This window comes from Crocuta crocuta, unplaced genomic scaffold (assembly GCF_008692635.1).
Source record: "Crocuta crocuta isolate KB4526 unplaced genomic scaffold, BGI_CrCroc_1.0 scaffold57, whole genome shotgun sequence".
In the NCBI taxonomy this organism is placed as follows: Eukaryota; Metazoa; Chordata; class Mammalia; order Carnivora; family Hyaenidae; genus Crocuta; species Crocuta crocuta.
In genome coordinates, this window is record NW_027532163.1 from 3,387,903 (window position 1) to 3,414,255 (window position 26,353).

General features: G+C 36.4%; 1 protein-coding gene and 1 pseudogene across 7 annotated transcripts in view; one reads left to right on the forward strand and one right to left on the reverse strand.

Annotated features, from left to right (window-relative positions):
* RBPJ (recombination signal binding protein for immunoglobulin kappa J region) overlaps nucleotides 1–26,353 on the reverse strand; it is a 215,382-nt gene that overhangs the window by 35,346 nt on the left and 153,683 nt on the right. For 6 of the 7 annotated variants that reach the window (XM_077776600.1, XM_077776603.1, XM_077776601.1 and 3 more), the window contains one exon: nucleotides 5,898–5,936. In XM_077776600.1, the coding sequence (XP_077632726.1) occupies nucleotides 5,898–5,936 (39 nt within the window). Of the gene's footprint in view, nucleotides 1–5,897; nucleotides 5,937–21,826; nucleotides 21,889–26,353 lie in introns of those variants that run through there. The other variant, XM_077776597.1, reaches the window with a different exon arrangement.
* LOC144241933 (small nucleolar RNA U13) lies at nucleotides 15,179–15,273 on the forward strand (annotated as a pseudogene).

Here is a 26,353-nt window from a genome sequence, read left to right on the forward strand (position 1 = left end):
ATCTCTATAATTTGAAGTTTTACATTTAGGTATATTTTAAGCTAATCTTTGTACATGGTGCTAGCCATGGATCACTGTTATTTTGTGTTTATGTGTATATAAATGGCAGAGGCAGGTGAACATCCGATTGTTCCAGAATCCTTAGTTAAAGACCCTTTAACTAAATTGCTTTCGCATCTTGAATGAAGAACATATACCTCAAAAACCTCTGGCCACTGTTCTGTTACAGGGATCTACTTAACTGTCTTTACACCAATACCATCCATGATTACTGAATGTAGCTTAAGGTTGTTTTCATTTCCATATAAATTTTACAGTTTGTCAACTGCTACAAAAAGCCCACCGGGATTCTGACAAGTATTATGTTGAATCCATAGATCAATTTTGCAAGAAGTAACATCTTAACAAGAGTCTTCTATCCCAAGAGTATTTATTTAGGACTTCAAGCTCTCTCAACAATATTTTAAAGATTCAAGTGCACAGTGCTTTTACATCTTGTGTCAGATTTCCCCTAAGAATTATGTATTTTTGATGGGGTTATATATAGTATTATTTATTAAATTTCTATTTCCCACCATTCATATAAAAAATACAATGCATTTTGTATGTTGATCATGTATCCTACTATCTTGATAAAACTCACCTATTAGTTTTAGCAGCTTTTTTAAGATTCCATAGGATTTTCCATATAGATGATCATGATGTCTGGAAATAAAGACAGTTTTACTTCTTTCTTTCCAATCTGGATGGTGTCCTTTCCGTTCCTGAACTCACTGTACTAACTAGAACTCCAAGTACAATGTTAAATGGAAGCGGTGAAAGCAGACAACTTTGCATTGTTCCTGATCTTGAAGGAAAACCTTCAATCTTTCACAGTTAACTATCGTGTTAAACATAGTTTTGTAGGTACGCTTTTGTAGGAGGAAATACCCTTCGGTTCCTAGTTTGTTGACAATTATGATCAAGAATGAATGTTAAAAGCTTTTCTAAATCTCTTGAGGTGACCACATGATTTTCCTTTCTGTTGTTAATATAATGAATTACATTTATTTCCATTTGTGAGATAAAGCCACATTGTTATTTTCATTTTGAAAATTTAAGACTTTTTGCATCTGTGTTTGTAAGGGATATTGGTCTATATTTTTACTTTCTTGAAATGTCTCTGCCCTGCTTTTAAAACAGGGCAATGTTGTCCTCAGAGAATGAACTGTAAAGTACATCCTGCTCTCCAATTTTCTGGAAGGGTGTACACAGAACTGGCATGATTTACTTCTCAAATGTCTGGAAGACCTTGACAGTGAAATCATCTGAGCCTGTAGTTCTCTTTGTGGGAAGGTTTATAATTACACATTTGATTTCTCTAAACATTAGGGCTATTCAGGTTATCTGCTTCTTCTTGGGTAGTTTGCTAGGCTACCAAGCTTTGGTAGTTTGCTAGTTTCAAGAAGTCTGTGCATTTCTTCAAAAGTTGTTGAATTATTAACAGAAGGTTATTTATAATATTTGCTTGTTATCCTTTACATATCAGTAGAATCTGCAGTGATGTCATCTTTCTTTCTTCATAGTAATTTGTACAGAATCAGATTTCTATCTGCTATGACTGTCTTGCTTAAAAGATTTAACATCTCTAGTAGTTCAGGCCTGAATATGATAAATTCTTTTCCAGTTTTTTATGCCTAAAAAGGTCTTTATTGTGTCCTGCCCGGGGACAGAATCCCAGGTTGCTGCATTTTTCCCCCTTTGAGTGCTTTAAAGCTCTTGTCTCATTGTCTTCTCCTCAGGAAGATTCCAGATGAAAAGCCTCTCATCATCCTCATCTGCCTTCATTCCTTTGTACACATCTTTTTTCTCTGTTGCTCTTAACATTTTTTCTTTATCACCAACTTTAAACTTTACAGTTTTCACCAAATTAAGGAACGTTTCAGCCATTATTTCTTCATCTCTTCTTTTAATCATGTCTCCCCTCTTTTGAGGACTCCAATTATTTGCATATTAGCCCACTGGAACATAAACCTCAGTTTCCTTACAGATTGGGTTATTTAACCCCAAGAACTTTTCTCTGTATTCTTCATTCTGAATAGTTTCTACTGTTCTGTCTCTTCATTAGTCTCTTCTTCAGCAGCAGGCACCCGTAATTAATCCCAGCAAGTGTATTTCTTCATCTTAAATAGTGTAATTTTCAGCTCTAGAAATGTGATTTAGATAGCTTTTAAATCTTCCATGTCCTCTATTTAACTTGTTCAATCTCTTTTCTAGCTCAGGGATCTGCAATTATAGTTATAAACCAAATGTGATGCACCCCTCTTTGTGAAAGAAAATTGTGCTCCAGTTTACAGACACGTCCATTTGCTTACACATCATCTATGGCTGTGTTTTTATGAAAGTTGAGTAGTTACAACAAGAGGCTACATGAGCCACAAAAACTAAAACATTTACCATCTGACCCTTTAACGAAACAAATCTTAAACTCCTGACCTTAGCACATGGAACACAGAGAAGACAAATATAGTAACTGCTTTAAGGTCTTTGTCTAATTCCATCAGATATGTCCTGCTGGGCTGGTTTTAATTAACTGAATTTTCTCCTCACTATGGATCCTATTTTCCTGCTTTTTTCTATGACTGATATATTTTGGTTAGATGTTAAGACACAATAAATCTTACTTTTGATTATTTGGTACTTTTCTATTCCTATAAATATTCTTGAGCTTTGTCCTCGTATATATTTAAGTTACTTGGAAAGAATCTGATTCTTTCAATCTTCTATTTAAATTTTTTAACAAAACTTTTACCTAACAGTAAAATCAACAGCGTTTACTGTTGGCCAAATTTTGCACCATTATGGAAGGAAGTCCTTCTGTGCAGTACTCTAGTAGATGCATCACAAATTATAGTATTTTTCCACTTTAGCTACTGGGATCAGGCAAGTTTGTAATATGAGCTTCAAGAATTCTTCCCTCTAATTCTTTAGCTTGAGTTTTACTCCCCAGCTTGAGTAGTTTCCTCACACACGTGTGTTGATCGATATCCAGCTTAAGGTAAGAAGGAACCTTCCGCAGATCTCTCAAACTACACGGCTCTTTCCTCTCCAGCTGTCTGCTCTCTGCCCTGGGAACTCTAGCCACCGTGGACCCCTAGGTTCCCAGCTCCAACTCCTTGGTTCAAGGTGCTTCCTAGATTCCCTTTCTCCCTACATCATGTTCTAGAAACTCTCTAGGTACTAAGCTGGGATAGTTGTGGAGCTCATCTCCCTTGTTTCATGTCTCTCAAGGCTCACTGTCCTTTCTTGACTGCCATCCAATATCTTGAAAACCACTGTTTTACATATTTTGTCCAGGTTTTTTAGTTGTTTCAGTTTGGAGTAATTCCAGTCCTTGTTACTCCATCTTGGCCAAAAGCAAAAGACTTAAAAGCTTACAATAATTTTCCAAGCAGGGAAAAGGGCTTAAAGAGTAAATGGAAAATCATGATAAAGTAGACAGAACCTAATTATATTATTGTATATATTTAAGGAAAGGAAAATTTCCTTATGATATTTATTACCGTCGTACTGATTGTTATTTTTACAAAGGTATCCCCATTAAAAGCAAGTGATTTATTCACCAAAATAGATTTTATGGTTAGGAATCATTCCAATCTATTACTACTGGTAGTAAAATTATCTATTAAACTATAAATTTCAAAATGTCTATAAATGTGAATTAAATATTTCTGCTTAGAATTTCCTTACAATATATACAAATAATTGTATTTAATGTCTTCAAGAAAAAAACCTTTTTAATTTATTTCAGACTTATAGGAAAAGTGGCCAAAGTAGGACAAAGAAGTGTACTAGGCCCCTTTCCTCCAGACTCCCCAAATATCAGTATTTTACCATATTTGTGTATTATGTTTTTAAGCCATTTAAGAGCTCATTGTGGATATGCAGCCCCTGAACCCAAATAGTTCAGTGTTAATTTCCCCCAAAACAAAGACATGCCTGTATATAAGCATAATGCAATCATCACTGATTCTTGTATACACAGATTTTATTCAAATGTTGCCAACTGTCCCACAAATGTCCTTTATTTTGGGGATGGAGGGCAGTTGAGAAACTAATGCCCAAGGACCAAATCAGAACAGCGAATTTTTCTAAATTAAGTTGAGCTCAAATACAGACATACCATTCATTTATATATTGATATCTATGGCTGATTTGGGAATGTAAGAACAGAGATGAGAAGTCACAATAGCCTCAGTGTGGCCATATGATTCTTAACCGGCCCATTATAGAAAAGTTTGCTAACTCCAACTTTAAAACAAAAATTTTTTTTCCTGGTCCAGGATTTAAATGAATTTAGTTGTCATGTTTTTGGGGTTTTTGTTTTGTTTTTCCTGGGAGTTTACCTGCCCCCCACCCCCCACCCCGGTCTCCATTAGTCTGCTATTCCTCAGTCTTTGTTTTTTATTGTCTTGATAAGTTTGAAAAGTAAATGCCATTAGTTTATAGAATGGCCCTCATCTGTGTCTGTTTGTTTCCTCATGCTTAGACTTAGCTCCTGCATTTTTGGCAGGAACATCACAAAAGTGACATTATGTCATCCTCCTCAGGATGCACACGATGTTTACTTGTCCATTACTATGATGTTAATTTAGATCACTTCATTAAGGTTATATCTGCCAAGTTTCTTCACTGTCATGTTCCTATTGTTCACTTTATAATTAATACATACTTTGTAAGGATACGCTTAGAGACTAAGTAAATATTTCTCATCAGACGTTACACCAATAGTTTTTCTGCCTGAAACAATTATTACTGTAGTGGTTGCCAAAGTGTGATTTTTTAGTTCCATCATTCCTTCTACATTCATTAGATAGAATTCTGCTATAAGAAAAAGAATTCCTACCCTCCACTACAGAGTCATTTGTTTAACTCGGTATAGACTTTTAAACTGTATTTTATTCTATGGGTTCTATCTATCTATTACTATCATTATTTATTTTGATGATTAAAGTGCTCATGATTTGGCTAGCAAGAACCTCTTTAAACTGGCTCCCTTTCTGTGTCCTTTTAGCATGTCTCCATCATTCTTTGAGTACAACAATTTTTAAACTAATAACAATAATGTGGAAATAACCCAAATGGCCATCAATGTGAAATATTAAAGGAGTAGTGTGAAGGCAATGAAAGACTATGAAGATATGAATAAGAACAAGGTAGAAGATGTACAGTTAGGTGGAGTTAACAGATCCAGAACAATGGTAGAGTATGATGCTTGACTTAGAAAAGGAAAAAAGACAAACATATGCTTATATATGCATACACTTTTCTTGAAAGATACGAATAATGCAGGATTAGCATTAAATCTGGGACTGTAACTGTGCAACAGGTGTCTTTTTTATTTACAACTGCTGATTGAAAACATTTTTAATCCTTTTCAAGACTAACCCCTTCAAATTTAACATTTGTAATTAAAACATATATTGTGAAATTAATTCATAATTAGAACACAATGTAGTATTTATAGTCTCCTTAAAATGGGTAAAATTTTATATTTCTTTCATTTTTGTTAAAGCATTTATCTTTCAAGTTCCATTTGTAATCAATTATGATTGGCTAAATGCAGCTAGATTGGATAGATATTGGAAGCTATCTTTACATTGCTGCCCTTGTTAGATTAACTATACAATACTCAAGATTAATTCTTAAAAGGTTTCATTTTCCCCTCTGAACTATATCCTATTAGCCTGGTTTTTGGGGGTGGAGAGTGGGGGAAGGATGTAGGGAAGGATGGGAAGAAGCTTATGATCTAGATACTAGTATTTGAATCACTTCAAGAGCACCTAATATCATTTTCAAGATGACAGTATCTGGTATTTTTACTTAATATTTGGGTGAACGACTAATATAATGCTTACCTAGTGAGTCGTTTAGGTGGAGGCCGCTCACCAAATTTTCTGGAAAAAAATAAGAAAAATGAATAAATACATAGGCTGTTACGACACATTCCACAGGAAGCTTTTTAGGCACCATGAAATCTCCTTTGTGATTTATACTTCAACTCTCCTAAAGAGCAGCATCCTTTAGTAATCATCTGTACCCAGAAATAACAAAATATATACTTTAAAAATGGTTCCTAAACAAAACAACATGCCCTAAGTAGGCCTTACACAGCCACTCTGAGCACGTAGCACAGTGTTAGAGGAGGGTGACAGAGGCACCTGGAGAAAACTTATAAAAAACCCACAACTAACCAAAGATACCCAGTCTCACACAATCTGCAGCACCTGGAAAAATCCTCACAGCCCAAGAGGTGATGCAGACCTGACAAGTGTTTGCCATGTACCAGGCACTTTGCTGTACAGATTTTATACAGTACTCTGTTTAATTATTATAAAACAATTCTGTAAAGCACATATTGGCCCATTTAAAAAGTGTAGAAAGCAACTTGCCCACTAAGTAAGCTAAGTGGCAGGCAGAGTTGAAAATTAAACCTAGCTGTTGACAAATAATACCAAAGTTAGTATGGAACCATAAAAGACCCAGAATAGCCAAAGTTATCTTGAAAAAGAAGAACAAAGCTAAAAGTCTCACAATTCCAGACTTCAAGATATACTCCAAAGCTGTAGTAATCAAAACAGTATGGTACTGGCACAAAAACAGCCACAAAAATCAATGGAACAGAACAGAAAACCCAGAAACAAACCTGTGTTTATATGGTCAATTGATCTATGACAAGAATATTCAACGGAGAAAAGGGTCTCTTCAACAGTGGTGTTGGGAAAACTGGACTAGTACATGCAAAAGAACGAAATGACACTACTTTTTAACAGTACACACAAAAATAAACTCAAAATGGATTAAAGACCTAAAGGGTCTGGAATCATACAAATCCTAAAAGAGAAGTTGGCATTAACATCTCTGACAGCGGTCACAGCAACATTTTTCTAGGTAGGTCTCCTAAGGCAAGGGAAACAAAACAAATATAAACTATTCTGACCACATCAAAATAAAATGCTTTTGAACAGTGAAGGAAACCAACAACAAAACAAAAAGGCAACTTACTGAATGGGAGAAGATATTTGCAAATGATATATTTGATAAGGACTTAATATCTAAAATACATAAAGAACTTCTACAACAACAAAAATAATCTCATTAAAAATGGGCAGAGGACCTGAAGCGTATTTTTCCAGACATACAGATGGCCATGAAAAGATGTTCAACATCATTAATCATCAGGCAAGTACAAATCAAAGCCACAAGATAGCACCTTAACACCTGTAAGAATGGCTAAAATAAACAACACAAAAGATAACAAGTGTTGGCAAGGATATGAAGGAAAAGGAACCCTGTGCACTGCTGGTAGGAATGTAAATTGATACAGTCACTATGGAAAACAGTACAGAGGTTCCTCAAAAGGTAGAAAACAGAAATACCATATGATCCAATAATTCCGCTCCTGGGTACTTAGCCAAAAAAAATGAAAACACTAATTCAAAATGATACATGCACCCTTATGTTTACTGCAGCATTATTTGTAAGAGCCAAGATACTGAAGCAAACTAAGTGTCCACTGATGGACAAATGGATAAGGAAAATATGGTGTACACACACACACACACACACACGGAGTGGAATATCATGAAGACATTAAAAAAGGGGGGGGATCTTGCCATTTGAGAAGACATGGATGAACCTAGAGGGTATTACACTAAGTGAAATAAGTCAGAGAAAGACAAATACCCCATGATTTCATTCATATGTGGAAAAAACAACCAACCAACTAATCAAACAGAATCAGACTTATAGAGAATATATTGATGGCTGCCAGAGGGAATGGGAGTGGGGGACAGGCAAAATGGGTGACAGAGAATGGGGACAGGCTATGGGTTATGGAATGAATTAAGGCACAGGAATAAAAAGCACAGCATAGGGAATACAGTCGATGATACTGTAATAGTGTTGTATGGCGTCAGGACGTAGCTACACTGGTGAGCACAGCAGAACAGGGAGAAAAGTTGAATCCCTATGCTGTACACAGGGAACCAATGTAACATTGTGTCCATTATATGCTAACAAAATTTTAAAAAAACACCTAGATGTTGACTACTCGAAAAGCTTATAGTGTATGGTCCTTTAAAAAGAAACACGCTAGGTGAACAAAAGCATTTCAACTGGTTGTAAGAGGGCAAAGAGAAAAGCCTGAGCAAGAGACAAGACAGCACAATTTAGGCTATAATTAGAATACAGCATGGAGGTTAAGAAAAACTCTCTAGAGGAAGATTAGCGGAGTTCAAATCCNGGACGTAGCTACACTGGTGAGCACAGCAGAACAGGGAGAAAAGCTGAATCCCTATGCTGTACACAGGGAACTAATGTAACATTGTGTCCATTATATGCTAACAAAATTTTAAAAAAAACACCTAGATGTTGACTACTCAAAAAGCTTATAGTGTATGGTCCTTTAAAAAGAAACAGGCTAGGTGAACAAAAGCATTTCAACTGGTTGTAAGAGGGCAAAGAGAAAAGCTTGAGCAAGAGACAAGACAGCACAATTTAGGCTATAATTAGAATACAGCATGGAGGTTAAGAAAAACTCTCTAGAGGAAGATTAGCGGAGTTCAAATCCATGATTTAGCATTTTCTTACTGTGTAACTCTAAAGTTACTTGACTCTCCAGACCTTAGTTTCCTCACATGTGAAAAGGGCACAGTGACTACATTTATCTCAAAGAGGTGCTAAAGGGATTAAATATGTTATACTATTTAGAAAACACACAAAATAGTGCCTGGTACGCAGTAAGTGCTCAAAGAATGTTAGTCACTATTACTACACTGTAGTTTAAATTGGCAAGCCAAAATTACAAAATAAGGAACTAGGTATGATGGTAATGAGAACAAATAGCATGGAGGAAGAAGAAACTAATTTCTACGCAATTACTTATTTCCTCTGTGAGGTTCTCTGAGAAACGGTGGAAGCACAACACTTGAAAACAGACCAATAGAATTCTGTTTATCTTCTTAAGCAGACTGAAGTTACAAACAGGTCGTGAGGCCTAATTTGACTTAAGATTTCTCTACTGTAGTTGACATCCCACAAATGATTAACTCTGATGATTAAAGTCTTAAAATCTGATGTAGTACATTTTCTTCTATAATTTAATGCTATATGGCATGGTTTATGAACTCAGGATTTATAAACAATGGCTATCTGTGACTATATTTTCATTATAGAGGAAATATTAAAAAGTACCTCTAATTGAAATAGTACAAAAATATGAGTAAAAAAATCTAAGTTTCTGTTGGAAGAATTACTTATTAATTCTTTGATTTTACCCTACAGGATATTCAATTTAAAAAAAAACAAGAAACAAAACACAATGTTTTAGCAGCAACATCAGCAGGGCCACTGAAGACCACAGGTTCTAAAACACTGACCTGCAACAACAACAACAACAAAAAACCCAACAACACTCACTGAACTGCTGGCTAATCTGTGAATTTTAGTTCTGGAATTAAAGCCAAAAATCTACTCCTGAATCTTTTTCCACAGGAAAGACTTTTTTGAGCCTTTCAAACTGATTACACGTACCATTAAACTGCCTTACTACGTTATAGTTTACAGAAACCAAGAAGTTTAGACAGCCTTTAAAATACTTCTTTGCATATACTGTATATGTAAGAGCACAGTTGCACTTCATAAAAGACAAGCAAAGTGACGTGTGGCCAGAATCTACCCAAAGGGTTAAAATAGTGAAAATTTTACAGAGACACAGTTAACTAATGAAATAAAACTTTTCAATGAAGACTGTGACATGGTACCCCTCATACTAGTATTCCATACTAATATTCCAACCATCACCCTTTTGGATCTAACCCTGGTTTATCACAGGACTAGTAAGAGATCCACTGTACCCAAAACTGAAACATAAATTTTGTTTCTTGATGCTCTGAAATGCTTTCAAAATTAGATTAACAACTAAATGTGAATTAAAGTATCTGTCTCTATTCTTTTTTGGAAAGACCCCTTAGCTGAAATCAACCAAGTATACAACATGTGTGCGGTAGCACTCAAACTCAGCAAGTGCCTGGCTGAGCTTGTACAACACTTCAAAATTTAGCAACATTCTATCTAGGCGCCATGCTAAGCAAGGAATCTTATAAATGTGAATAAAATTAAATTACAGCTTCAGTATATAATAAAGCATCTCCAGTAACTGTTGAGAGCGATCCCAGTCCTTTCTTTAATGCATATGCCATTACATTGCTACTTACCTCATTAAAACTAATGGTTACTGTATTTACTGCAATAGGGGTAGAATAAGAAAATCGTTTTGTTTTTTGTTTTTTTTTTAAGAAAAGTCATAAAAGCATTTACTAGGTTCACAATGAAGTATTCTGAATGTTGCGGCTAAACTAAATTCTAACTATTTAATAAAATTCAGAGGTCTATATATTTAAAAATGTCAAGTTATAGCAAGGTGCTATATGGATCCCATACTTAACCAAGATCCATTTTCACTACTAATCTGATATACAACTAAAATATACAACTTCAAGAATTATCTACTGCAGAAAGAAGGTCCATATTTAAACATGAATGACTCAAGAAAATTCATGACATAATATTTATATCAGGCAATCAAAATGTTCACCTTTCGGAAATGACTACAGTCCATCATCAACGTCTCATAAACTGGTTAAGCTCGATCTCTCCCTCTTACAATGGGGAATGGTGAGATAGGCATGCACAAACGTTTATCTTTATTTACAATCTATTTTAAAAACAAGGGGTCTACTAACATGATCTGTGTTAACAACTGAACCAGAAATAAGTTGAACCAACCAAGTTTAGACCACTCTCATGTAAAATGCTTTTCCTAATAGGTGTATGGTATATTTAACATTAAAAAATAATCTAAATCCCTAAGTACTCTAAGGATGCCTTTAATTTTATAAAATACAGAATTAATTCTTAAAGAATCACTACTATCCAATTATCTTTTTGATAGTATAGGTTGTCGATATCTCATCTGCAAGAAGTTCCTCAAATTATTTGTATACTGTATTATATAAAATGTAGTTCCAACTAAATATAATAATCCGTTTATATATCTAAGGGGAAAAGTCACAGTTCTGGCTTTTTAAAAAAATGTTTATTTATTTTTGAGAGAGAGGCAGAGAGAGAGGGAGACAAAGAGCCTGCCTGACACAGGGCTCGAACCCATGAACCACGAGATCATGACCTGAGCCAGAAGTTGGGGGTTTAACCAACCCAGGTGTCCCACTAGCTTTTTAAAGTAATGAACAGAAGATAGCTTATACAAAGTTGATTACACCCTAACCCATATCCATTCCTTCTTGATCTGTATACTTTTCCCTCAGACTGGTGTTGGTGAACAAAACACAAAAATCTATTTACCTAACAATGCTCAGGATAAATTTATGTGATCTACCATAGCTCAGGAAAATTTAGGTGATCTCAAGTATATAAGTATAATTTCAAGCTAGCAAATTCATTTTTCTTTAACTTTACTAGCTTTCCTTTTCTAAGATAACAATGATCCTTTATTTCAAATAGGAAGAACTGGGGAAAATATTAATTACTCTATTATCTTTACTCTGAAGAATAAAGATTTTTTATTTTTTTTAAATACTTTTTTTGCATTTATTTGCTTTTGAGACAGAGGGAGACAGAGAGACAGAGAGAGAGGGAGACAGAATCTGAAGCAGGCCCTAGGCTCTGAGCTGTCAGCACAGAGCCAACGCAGGGCTCGAACTCACAAACCAGGAGATCATGACCTGAGCTGAAGTCAGATGCCTGAGCCATCCAGGTGCCCCTAAAGTATAACGATTTTTTTAAAAGCTACCATCAATCATCAAAATTGGTACTTCCTACCTATAAATAGTATTGAGGTTCTCAAATATCCTCCAATTCATTAGAATTTCCAAATAAGTAAAAAAAAAAAAAAAAANTTGTTTTCTCCTACAACAAATACATTTCCTTCTACATTTGCCAGTCTGTTAAGAAAGTACATGACCACAAACCTACTGAGGACAAACACAGTAAAAGTTTTATCAAAGCTTCACCATCATAACACCTTTTCTACCTAACAGATGCTTCATGTGAGAAAATCAAGTCAAAACTCAAAAATATGGGGGAGGGGAGAGGAGACAAGAAAAATCTTTTTTGAATATAGAACACTTTCATAATACACTGCTACAAAAAGCCCCCAAAACATGATGTTATCTAGAGTTTCATTGAGTAACAATATTAGAACATCAGTTTTAAAAACAGAGGTGGATGGAAAAGCAAGCTCAAGTCTTTGGGAAACTCTGCCTTAAACTTCTTGGTTTCTGTAAACTGTAACGTAGTAATGAAACAGTTTAATGGTACGTGTAATCAGTTTGAAAGATTCAAAAAAAGTCTTTCCTGTGGAAAAAGATTCAAGAGTAGATTTTTGCCTTTAATTCCAGAACTGAAATTCACAGACTGGCCAGTAGTTCAGTGAGTGTTTGTTGTTGCTTTTTATTTTTCAGTAGGTCGGTGTTTTAGAACCTGTGGTCTAGTATGTGCAACATACTATCTAGAACTTACTTCTGCTACAATGGACATTATTTAGATAACTGACAAAATCTGAATAGAGCTAGCAGAGTGGAGAATAGGATTATATCAATTTTAACGTCCTGGTTGTGATAACTGTACAGGGGTTATGTAAGAAGGTGTCCTCATTTTTTATTAAAAACAATTACCACCGTACTTAGGGAAACAATGTTGTGTACTCCTTACCTTCAAATGGTCTAGAGAAAATAAGTGTGTGTGTGTGTGTGTGTGTGTGTAGATATACAGAAGAATAAAGCAAATGTGGGAAAATGTTAACACTTGAGGTAACTGGTATTTTCCTCCTATTTTTGCAATTCTTCTGTAAACTGAAATTATATCAGAATAAAAAGACCACACTATGAGAAATACTAATCTCCTGATCAAGTTGCTAGCCTGACCCTGTTCTGCCACAGAACCTGGAGGTGACAAACCTATCAAAAAACATTCAGGGGAGGTGTCATATAAAAGACATGGCCAGCTTCCTGGCATAGCTTTTATGTTCTCACGACAATTATGCAAGATTCACTTGCAGATGTAAAGTTTGCCAATACTCAGTCCTAGTGCACAAGTGGAGAAACAGGAAATCCCATGCACTGCTGGGAGTTTAAATTTGTGCAATCTTTCTGGAAGACATTTTAACAATGTCTATTCATAATTCAAGATGCAGATTCCTTTGAATTCCTAGCCATTTCAATTCTGGAAATTTATTACATAGGTAGACAGTCTGTGACTGTGGAAAAATATGCATACCAAGGTACATGATGAATAAAGCATCACTTGTATTAACAAAAAAAATTTTAATTTCATGTGTACAATTAGGAATAGGTTGCTGATTACATACCACCTCCCAGTCATAGCCATATGTGCATAACAAAAAGCGAACCAGTTAGTAGCATTCATTTTGAATGAGAAAATAAGATCTACATTTTCATCCTCTCCTCCCAAGTGCACATATAAAACAATACGTACACCCTACATACATTATTTGTGATAATGATGAGCAGCAGCAAGAATTCCAGTTTGCTCTAGAATGCATTATACAATGTAACAGGTGCCTTACTCTTTACTAATTAAGTCTGGTTTAGGTAAACAGCAAAATAAAATTACATTCTCTAGAAATCAACTCACACACTAAATCTACAATACAGGTAGCTTAAAATAAAAATAGATAAAGGCATACAAGTTAAAAATTTACTCAAAAAACTATCTCAGCAAATTTCCCTAGGAAAACTACTTTAGAAAAAAATATGCCCGATTCGAATAAAGAAATTCACATCCTTAAAGAAAACATGTACTTCCACAAAGGGAAATACAAAGCAACATAAAGAACTTTAAATAGGTTCTGTTTACTATTTAAGTAATAGTTTTTTACTTAAAACTGTTTACTTTTTGTTAAGAACTCCTTCAGACACCTCACTTGACCTTATGAACGGTCTTTTAAGGCGGTGTTCAAGAGGTGCAAAGTGTCACCTGATGAGAACACAGAGTATCACACATGGGAATGGTCCCCAAGTGCTGTAGTAAGTACACAGACTCAGGAGCTGCATTGCTTAAATGCAAATCCCAGCTTGAATGCAAACTAGTGGAAGTTACTTAAACTCTGTCTCAGTTTCCTCAACTGAAAACACAGATAAAAGTACTTCCATACAGGATTCTCGCAGGAATTTTAAATGCTCATATATGTATAGCATCTAAAAGAGTACCTGGTACCGAGTAAGCACTCAGTAAAACACCACTACTCCTCAAGGCTGGATTACTCAATGATATTTACTCTAACAAACATGGTAAAACTGAAATAGACCATTCAAAAGAAATATGTATTTCTATTGTTTTAGAAATACATATAATTAACCATATAATAAGGGATTAATATCCAGAATATATAAAGAACTCCTCTAACTCAACAAAAAACCTGATTTAAAAATAGGAAAAAGAAAAAAAAAACAGGAAAAGGACTTGAACATATATTTGTCTGAGAATATAAACAAATACCCAATAAGCACATGAAAAGATACTCAACATCACTCATCATTAGGAAAATGCAAATCAAAATCATAATGAGATACCACTTCACATCCATTAGAATGGTGATTATCAAAAAGAAAAGAAAATAACAAGTGTTGGTGATGATATGGGAAAATTGAAACCTCTGTACCTTGCTGGTGGGAATGTAAAATGGTGTGGCCACTGCAGAAAGCAGTGTGGTGGTTCCTCCAAACATTAGACATACAATGAATGCATGACCCATCCAGTCCAGTTCTGGGTATAAACCCAAGAGAAGTGAAAGCAGGGCTCAAATAAATACTTGGACACCACTGCTCATAGCATTATTTACAACAGCCCAAAGATGAAAACAACCTAAATGCCTACTAATGAATTAAGAAATGAACAAATGTGGGGAGCGCCTGGGAAGCTCAGTAGGTTGGGTGTTCGACTTTGGCTCAGGTCATGATCTCGCTGTTCATGAGTTCAAGCCCCACATCGGGCTCTGTGCTGACAGCCTGGAGCCTGCTTCAGATTCTGTGTCTCGCCCTCTCTCCGCCCCTCTCATGCTCATGCTCTCTCTCTCTGTCTCTCAATAATAAATTTTTAGATCCTTTTGTAGTTCATAAGCGTGATGATCGGGTGTTCACGCCGTTGTGTGACATGTGCCACCCTGCATGACACAGGCACATTACCCATCTGATGTGAAAAGAAAATAAATTTTTTTTAAAAAGTTTAAAAAAAAGAAATGAACAAATGTGGTATATACATGTAATGAAATATTATTGTCTTAAAAAAGGAAATTCTGACACATGCTATGACGTGCATGAACCTTAAAAACTTGATGCTGAGCAAAATAAGCCAGACACAAAGGGCACATGTCCTAGGACTGCCTTTCGGTAAGGTCTCTAGAGTAGTCACATTCACAGAGACAGAAAGGTAAAATGGTGGCTGCCAAGAGCTGAGCCTGGGGGTAGCTCCGGGGCGGCAGAGAGAGTACAGAGTTTCAGTTCGGGAAGATGAAAAAGCTTTGGAGATAGATGGTGATCATGGCTGTGTAATAATGTAAATGTACTTAATGCAACTGAACTGTACACTTAAAATTGGTTAAAATGGTAATCATTTTATGTTATATATATTTTACCACATTAAAAAAATACATTTAGTTTTTGCCTTAAACTATGGCTCAGCTTTGACAGGTCCTAAGTTACTACCAGGTCAAGTAACAGCAGCTGCCCAGTAACTTAAAACCCGACAAGTAGGTGCCAAAACAAATGAGGAGTATATGAACATATAAATGGAAATAGCACATGTGTACACACATGTACACAGACACGTGCACAAATGGTTCCTAGTACCATCAAGGCAAAGATACAAAAGGAAAGAGAGGTCTGCCCTAGACACGATACCTTTCAAGAAAAGGCAGCCAGACAGCATACAAGTAACCCATCAAAAACTGTTTAGGACTAAACCTCTTTCAGAGAAAACCCACAAGTGATCATGGACAACTGACTCGTACATGAGATGAAGTCACAAAGTTTTCTCCCACGCATTTCCTCTCTTATTTTTCATTCCCACCTAAAATTACAAGCAGTGAAGCTTTTTCCCTCTGTACACATTTTCTGTCAGAGATGTTAGGGCTGTCAGTTCTTTGAAGGCTAAGCAGTCACGTGCAATTTCTTCAGAAGAGGTATTAACTTTTTTTCTCATCTCTTAAATATTTTTTCCAACATTGTGAGACAAGGAAGAAAGAAAGGAAGGGAGGGAGGAAGGGAAGGAGGGATTGAAAAAAAAAAAAGCCAGCAAAAGCAAAAGACATTTTTCTCTCTAACTTAAATGAAATTTAGAAGGCCATAACAGTAGAACCATCCATAATGGGATTTTTTTTCCCCACCTGTTCTTCATGGGTTCTACTCTTGGGAACATGCAATATTTAGTGTAAAACATCTGTCTGGGAAGGGCTCCAAGGTACCTGTTAACCACTGCCTTGGACAAGTGCACAAGAGGCGTTTGGCACTGACATAGGTCAGAATCCCAAGAAGTGACCCCAATGATTGCTAATCGGGAAGTGTACCCTACAGCAGAACAAGCCAAGGAGATTTTCATAGGAAAGGATATGAGAAAGATAAGTAAGTTACATCAGGAGGCTTCTCAGAGTTAAGTTCTTGCTTCTAAAGAATTAATAAGCTATGGAAAAATAAGTAATTTTCAATTAAAAAAAACAACCCACACAAGTATTAATCCAAGAGATGTTCACACTTTAAATTCACACTCTATATTGAGTCCTAACGCTCTAAAAATAAAATGTGCCACGTACCTGGTAGGAGAGAGGCCAAGCATTATACATCACATAGGTCCCCATCACATGGAAGGAAATGGGAGAAGTACAAAAGCATGTTTCCCTTTAAAAGTTAGGTCCAATGGGTCTCTCCCTACATTAGTCCTGACTTGGCCTATGGAACAGAATAGCCTCAGCAGTATCATGCAACTGGGCAGTACATGGAGGCCTATGCCTTTTCCTTAATAAAAGTACACCTGAGAATGTAGTGATACTGCTAGACCACTGACAACAGTTTAAAATGTATGCCTGCTGACTTGAGATTATTATTGCTGATAAAATTCAAAAGCAGTAAAAATACTATACCCACCTTATGTGTATAAATGGGTACCAAAAGACATGTACGAGAACATCAGACATAAGCCAAAACTAGAAACAACCCAAAAGACCACTGTCAAGGATCAGATAAATTAAAGAATAATACTCATACGTATGAGTGCTACTCAGCAATCAAAGTGAACAAACTATCACCATATATGTGATACACTGATCCCTAGCAAAATAAGCCAGACTCAAAAAGGTACAAAGTTATATAAATCTATTTATAGAATTTCAAAAACAAGCCAAACTAATGTGCAGTGTTCACCAGGATCCAGGCTACCTTCAGGAGAGTGGTATATAAACCAGAATTCCAGGGAGTTAGTAACATTCGTTCTTCATGTGTGTGATGGTCACACATATTAACTTTGTGAAATTTATTGTACATTTACAATTTGTATGCTTCGTTTCTGTAGGTAATTGACATTAATTTAGAAACATATTTGTGTGTGTGTGTGTGTATTACATATATGTATATTTTTCTTAATTGTTTTGAATGAATGGCTGGTTTTGGAGGGAAAAAAAAGTTCTTTCCCAGACTTCATTCCTATTGGCTTCAAATTTTATTTTAACATCAAAATTTTATAAGGTTGTGATTTCTAGTCCTAGGCTATACCATTCCAGGATGTATATATATATTTCATATTAAGCAAAGTTAAATATCATGCCAATGGGCATATAAGTCCTAAGAAAATTGGTCGTCTTCCCTCTCCATCCAAATTATAGATCAGATATTTCAACAACCTTCTCTCCTACATAGTAGGCAAAAAACTAGGATCCTCTGTTGGGCAAAGCATCTATCACAAGATTACGCATTTTTTAAAAAATCACTAACAATGCAGTGTCATGGAAAAAAGGCTGACATGTACTAGGATTAAAATGTTCCCATTTTTCTTAAGACTGTCTTCCTTTGCCTATCTAATCTAAAACTGAGAAAGGGAAGGAGAGAGAAAATGGTATAACTGTTTTCTTATATTCTGGTTATTTTTATCTTAATTATTTAACACACATTTAAGTGCCTATTGTGTGTTAATCACTGCAGTAGATTTGGACATGTGGCAACAAGTAAGACACACTGTCCCTATCCAGACAGACTACACTGTAACAGCAGCTATTGGAGGACTGGCATTAAGCTTCATACTGTGCCTGTGTATTTTAACTGCATACACAGATCAGTCCTATAAGGTGGGTGCTATTATCCTCATTACACAGATGAGGAAATTAGCTTAGAAAACTACCTTACTGGGGCACCTGGGTGGCACAGTCAGTTAAGTGTTGAACTTCAGCTCAGGTCATGATTTCATGGTTTCTGAGTTCAAGCTCCAAGCCAGGCTCTGTGCTGACAGCTGGGGGCCTGGAGCCTGCTTAGGATTCTGTGTCTCCCTCTCTTTCTCTCTCTGCCCCTCCCCCACTTGCACTGTCTCTGTCTCTCTCAAAAATAAATAAAGCATTAAAAACAAACAAAAAAACCACCCCAGATCTAAAGTATAATGTTCATGATTTTCCATATACTCTGCATTAAGATAGAATTTAACTAACTTGTGAACATGGTGCCAGGAATATGAATTTTATGATAGAATCATAAAGTACAGTAACTGATCCTAAAACTTTGTATGATACAAGCACAGATTTGGTTTGCTTCAGTGAGGGGTCCACCAAAAAAAAGGAAAAAAAGAAAGAAAAAGAAACTTTCTTTACCCTCCCAATGCTTCAGCTACTGACTAAATCTTATAAAGGTAAAGGGTAAAATTTTCTTTGAATACTAGAAAGTGAAAAAGTGTTGTTTAAAACTATCAATACATAAAATTCAGTAATTCTAAAGACAACTGCCATGGGAGCCATACCTTGGCCACTACACACATACATACAGACATGTGTGTGCACGTATACGTCTGTCATAAATGTGACATTTACTCTTACATTTTCCTCCCACAAGAAAAAATGTTACAATTGCAGACTGCAGTGGGAACTGTGTGAGTCTCATGACTTTACTATTTACACTACCAATCAAAATTCTGCAAAGTGCATTTTGTTCTGAGTTGAAAGGGACCAAGAATCTACACAAACATCTTCAGTTAACAAAGAGGTTTTATGTTCTTCTTTTTTCTGGTGATAGAAATTGTACACAGTACCAGCCCAACCTCCATCAAACCATGTTTGGCCAATTTCTTACACAGCCACATCTCTAACACAGTTCGGTATTCTCAAGTATTTGAATTAAATAGTGCATCCGCCTTTTATTTTCCTTTCAAAAACAGACCGGAACATTCATGGATAGGACAGCCGAAATAAAGTCTAATGAATAAAGGTGAGGCTAGGATTCAGGTTTCTAATGGAGTTAAGCAGTTTCAAAGAATCCTGTCCGCAAGGGCATAATAAATGATGGCAATTATCATTTTAAAATATGTAAATTAGGACACTGAATTAAAATGGAGAATTTTAATAAACAAAAATAATAAAATGATTGGAATGGGAAAGAGATTTCCAAAATGTTTTTTATTAGACCACTGCATGAATAAGGAAATGCATTTCTGCCTGAGTGTTAATGCCCAAAACAGTACATTTCTTCTGAATTATAACATGCCATAATATAACAGACCTGCATTTGTGGTAACGCCAAAACCACTCTGAAGAAGTGGTCTTAACCACAATTCAAAACTTAAAGAATGGCTTTCTGCCAAAGTCTGTCTAAGCCATGAATTTGTCAACACTGCCTTCACGCACTGCTAGGACCAAAACAGGGGCCCAGCAGCTAGTATCTGCTCCTTCAAGCCTCTCAAGGGGCCCCGGGGCTCTAGAAGGTAATACACAAGACAGTGGCACAGGAGCTTTGCCCTGGGTGGTACGAAGAGAGCCTAATACTCGAGTCATCTGAGGACCTCTGCTCAGCACAAAGGAAAGGTTCTGAACTGGGAATGACCATGAAGTGATTAAAAGTACAGAACATCAGAAACTGGTAGTGGTGAGGCACTCATGCAGGAGCAAAAGCTGGCAGTCAGGGGTAGCAACAACAAAAAAAGACAATAACCACCTTTAATAGGAAGTGGTTTCATTCTCCATCTGGGTCATTTACGCTATGTATGTACTTGGTGTTTTGCTGTGCTATGAACTTAAATTATGCAAACTGTAAAGGTGTGTTGTCAGAGTTCACTTACTGTCTAGATAACTGCCCTGCATCAAACTGTCTAACTAGAAAACAGGAGGATAGGTTTCCCTTAAAGATAAACTCTACTGCAGCAACTTAATTCTTAACATTCCTTTTACCGACTTCTACACCTGCACGCTCCCTCCCTCAAGACAAGTGGTTTCTCTACAGTAGTAGTCTTAGTCACCTCTTCCCCTCATTCCTGCCTTCTGTCATAAGCAATTCACTGACTCATGCTGCCAACTGTATCTCAAATTATCTTCTAAATTTCCACTCCCCAATTCCATAAGGTTAGATGAGGCTCTCATAACTACTTCTATCCACAGCTTCCTAAACTGGCCTCATATAGCAGAACAGAAAAGTGCCTAACAGCAAATAGAACCAATCTCCTTATATACGTTGTCATTAATTCTCATTAATAGCCCTGACGGGTAGGCACTATTTCAAACTTAGAAGGAAAACTGAAGCTCAGAAAGTCACAAGGCAGGACTTTCTCCTACCTCTGATTACACACTGACCAAACTAAGGTCAAGATGAGACCCACATATAAATATATAAGGAAGCCAACTTAAACTTAAATCTTCTTTGCCTTCCCAAAATAAGGACTTTTTTCCTCCCTAATTCATTGATAAATTAATGTCTATTTGCTTTATTCATTAAACACATCATATGAAAATTTAATGTCTCAGAAAAATCACTTTTTAACCTATAAACTATTTCTCAGCAAACAAAAACTGTTGAATCCCAAGAATGAAATGCTGTAGTAATCAAACTAGAGAATATGAAACAATGCCATTAGGTTAAATAAACCAGGGAAATCTGATGTGCTAATAGCTCTAGGGATTAGTGGAATCCAGAACCTTTAAAGAACTATAATATCCCAGTAATGAGGAAAAATTACCAATCTGTTTCCTCAAAAAATTAGATATGCACAATGGAATTTTTTAGGTCCTCACTTTTATACTGAACAATCTTTTTTTTTTTTAAATAGAAGTATACATCAGAGAAATATGGCCAAACCTATAAGCTTACACTATTCACATTCAAGTGGACTCAATTACGTATAGTATTAACATCAAGTTTTTCAAATATAAACCTGTGGACAGTATGTGTTCACTAACCCAAAAAACCAGAATAGCAAGTCATATGTTAAAGAAGAGAAAAAGGTAGCAAAACCCAAAAATTATGGAATAGTAGCTCTTAAACTGTAATATTAATTAAACTATCTATGCTTCCTACGGAGAATGTCCTGCTACAGTTGACTATTATTACTTGCTCAACAATACCAGTGTTCCTTAATGAACCATGTTGACACCTTCAAAAAGTGATAATCCAGGATTCTGACAGATTTGCATCAAGATCTAAATGAGACTATAAATAATCCTGAAAAGAGGTCCTTAGAAATTCATGTTCCTTTACATAGTTTTGATGAATCTAAAACTGATAGGAAAACTTACATATACCAGATGCAGATCTCCAGCAATTTCATCCAAGCAATTTTTCATTGTAGTATTGATAACCAAATACTAATATAAGATTCATTATGTATGAGCCAGTAATATTGATGCAATTGACAAATTAACGTCCTGGGCTTTTTAAATGATGGTGGTTCCTAGGTAGAAGGAAAGTTTAAGACTAAAATTAGATCCTTAATTCTAAGTATAAATTTGAACTTTGGAATGAAAATCAAACTTAGGCGCGCCTGGGTGGCTCAGGTGGTTGAGTGTCCGACTTAGGCTCGGTCATGATTTCTTGATCATTGAGTCTGAGCCCCGAGTCAGGCTCTGTGCTGACAGCTCAGAGCCTGGAGCCTGCTTTGGATTCTGTCTCCCTCTCTCTCTGCTCCTCCCTTGCTCATGCTCTGTTCCCTCTGTCTCAAAAATGAATAAACATTAAAAGACAATCAAAGTTAAAGGGGAGTCACAATTCTAATTGTTGATTTTTTTTTTCCTGGTTATCCCTCAATGCCTTGGTTTGGTTCCAGTATTCCTCAAGAATTAATCCAACTAGTCTGGTCATTATACTCAACAAATCTTTTAATCTGACAGAGGAATATTACTTGTCTTGGGGTCAGCCCTCTTGACTTTTGGTCAACTTGCTAGGACCTACATTTTATACTATTTTTATAACATCCTCATTTCTCTCACTTGGTCTGCCCAGTTCTCAGAGTCAAAAGCACTGTTCACACATTATTTTAAACAAGAAGACTGCAGAGCAAATATTCTTTGTTCAGGCTGCATGTAAACAAGGGAGAGAGGAGGTTGTGGGGTAGAAAGAGAAGAAAGGATAGAGAGAACACTGGAATGCAACAGAGCAGTAAAAAAGAAGAGAAAAGGACTGCCTGAGGAAGTGTCAGAGCCACCAAGCTGAAGAGAAATAAAGGAGCCATGGAGTGTCTAGTGGCCATAAAAGGGCAATTGTCCACCTCCTAACTAAATCTGGTCAATCCCAAATATGGAAATGTTTTAGTTCAAATACAGAGCTTCTCTTCTGTGGGATATAATCAGAGATCACAATCATTCTTTCCCTAGTAAAAAAAAAAAAAAACTCACACTTGGAGATCTACCATTGTAAGAAAAGTCTGTTGAATTATTGTATAAACTATTTCCAAGTTTTGTTCCCCTGAAGTCCAGGTTTTTCTAACAAAAAACCACTATAGCCCTTTCACAGTTATTCTAGGACTTCAGTCTCCACACTGTAAAATACAAATGTTAATTTTAACAACCTGGAGAGCTGGAGGTAGCATTTTATAAGTCCAATACTCATTAAATGTTAGCTATTATGCACTCAAGATTTTCTTGGTCTTTAATCCAAACTCTAACTCACAGTGTTCAGTGATGATAAAACTGAAGAAGTTAAAATCATTTCAAAATGTGATTATCCCCTTATATATCCACTCAACCTCTTCATTTGTCAATTAAAGAGTTGGTAAATAAGAGAATGGTCTGTTCTGCCACGACAGGTCAGATGCATGTTAATAACCTCTATTATCAAAAGTTCGTTCATTTAACTACTAAGTACCTGCTATGACCAGTCACTGTCTTGGGGCAGGGGATACAGGAGTCAACAAAACAGAGTGTATAACTGCGAGGACAGAGACAGTAGCATTGAAAACTGGTTCCCGGAAGGTGGAGCGACAGCTTTTATTTCAAACGTAAACGTTTTCAATGGAGTTTACCTGCACCAAGTCACCACCATTTTATGTTACCTGTACCTGCCCTGTCCCTGCCCCAGGCCACAATTTCTCACTCACAGATTACTTTTTCCACAAGATTTTTAAGCAAAAAAAAAAAAAAAAAAAAAAAAATTTGTAAGGGAGNTAGCCACTTCGCTGCTACCATCAGCATTTCTAGCACATTTTTGTCACCTTCGTCTGCCCATTGTTGTAATGAAACACAAGAGCACTCAACCAAAGTAAACACTTGGAAATCGTTCTTTGGCCTACCTGACCACCCAAGGGTTCCTCCCCAGGATTTCTTATAACAAATAATCAAGGAGTGTGGGGCGGGGCGGGGTGGGGCACAGTTAAGAAGGCTGATGTCCTTTCTGATTGTGATTTTCTAAAGTCATGCATTTCCAGTAATTATGTTTAAAGAGCATATGCTAATGTGATGGTTGTTAAAGCAAAACCTGAAGACTTGTGGGCGTCATCTAAAGCTGCCATTATTTTATTTGCAGTTTACTCACTAGGATGTGTAAGAACCTGGCTACATCTCTGGTAAGGTCTCCAAAATGAAAACCGTACCCCTCATTTAAGCAAGAGGTTTGGCATGTGTGCACATTTCCGGCTCACCTATGTACTATTCTCCCCATAATCACCTAGCAGTTCAATATTACAAGATAAACTGACTTCATTTTATTTTTCACAAGGAAGATATTCCCTAATTTTCCTAACAGTTACTGACAGAGTACATTCCACTTCTCAGTTAGGTTCATGCTTGAGATGGGGTTCTAAGGTATTCTTTTAATAGATATCCCAGATCCCAGAAACATGCAAAATAGCAATGTTTTCCAAAGTAATATAATATAAATTAGCTGAGAAAGTGCCCAATGCTAATAATGTAACCACTTATACAACAGATTTTTAAAACTGTTATTTTCAGAATCTAAAACATCTTTTTAAAATACTCTCAAAGCAGCTAATCTTCATTCTTAAGAGAGTTTTTAACTCATTTTAAGTAACCAAAAGTATCCTGGAACCATACTTAATAATTAACATAGTAATTTATGAAATGTTTTTTCTTCTAATCCTAGATATGCGGCTGGGGCGCCATCTGTGGCCACTCATCTCAGTTCGAGGCCAACTAAACTAGAATAGTTTGCTTCTAAACTACACTTTTTTTGTAGGAAAAATCTACCAAAGACAAAGGATACAAGTTGCTCTCATTCTCACGCAAGCTGGTAACTAAAGTAAAGGGACACAGTTGTGAAGAAGAAACAAATGCCAGGAAACACCACCATGAAACCTTACAGTCTCAACAGGAGAAGCAGCAGCAGGAGGAAGACAGAGAGGAGGTCGGGAATAAACCGGACGAACACAATGATGAAAAGCCAAGCGGTGCTGCTGATGAGGGTAGGAAGAACTGAACAGTCTAGGAGAAGGCAAGGGGTGGGGAGTGGGAGGTTTTGGGGAAACAGAGTAATGGAAAAAGGAATTAACTTTCCCATTCTCTGAATCCACAAGCTGTTTTCTGCCTCACCACTAGCATCAGACTCCTGCGCACACTGGTGCAAAGACAAGCTCCCATCATGGGGGTACTTAATCCACTGGTCGGAGGGACCAGTTACTTTATCTTCTGCAATTTCAAAACATGATTTCTAAGTTTAGCATATCATGCCCAATTCAGAGCAGGAACTATGTATGTCTGACTCAAATTCCAAGAACTTGCAAAGGAAGATGAATTATACTTATCATCTTTTGGCCTTCTATTCTGGCAAAGATTTCTTCCATTTTTCAACTCCCAAGTGTAGAAAACTAATATACAAATTCCATTGCTATGAAACAATTTACCAGAAGTCTTCACTCTCTTATTGTTTTCTAGAGAGAAAAGAAACTGTACTTTAGACACAGTCCTAAAACATACACATGCTGATATTGTCCTACTTTGAAGCTTTATTTTAAAATGTTCACCAGAGGGGTGCCTGAGTGGCTCAGTTGGTTAGGCATATGACTTTGGCTCAGGTCATGATCTTGCAGTCCGTGGGTTCGAGCTCCGCATCGGGCTCTGTGCTGACAGCTCACAGCCTGGAGCCTATTTCAGATTCTGTGTCTCCCTCTCTCTCTGCCCCTCCCCAGGTCATGCTCTCTCTCTGTCTCAAAAATAAATAAACATTAAAAAAGTTTTTTAAAAATAAATAAAATATTCACCAGAAACTCTGTGAACATCTTCAATAAATCTATAAAACAAATATCTGCCTGTTAGGAGGACACTGTGATAGGCACAGGCACTAATCCAAAAAAATAAAAGCTCTAACATTTAACTACACTAAGTATTGTCATAGATCTGATTTATGCTTAATCTTTTTGCAACATTAAACTTGTATCTATCTTCTGAATTAAAGCAGCACCTATAATATGCACAGCCCTAACATATAAGGAATTAGAAAATGAATTGGGTGGGTTTTCATATATATCATCAGTTTTTTTTTTTAATTGTATGGGTCACTTTCATAAATGTAAAGTAAGGGTAAATTCCTCCTCAAGTAGTAATTATTATAAATTTCTTACCTAGGAAACTTTAAATATTTACCAGGGCAAGCTCACACCTGTGCACACATACCAATAACACGACAAAAAAACAAAGACAAAGGGGTGCCTGGGTGGCTCTTGATTTTGGCTCAGGTCATGATACTGCGGGTCATGGGACCAAGCCCTGCACAGGGCTCTGTGATGAGCATGGAACCTGTATAAGATTCTCTCTCTCTCTCTCTCTCTCTCTCTCTCTCTCTCTCCCCCCACTCCCCTGCACACATGATCTTTCTTT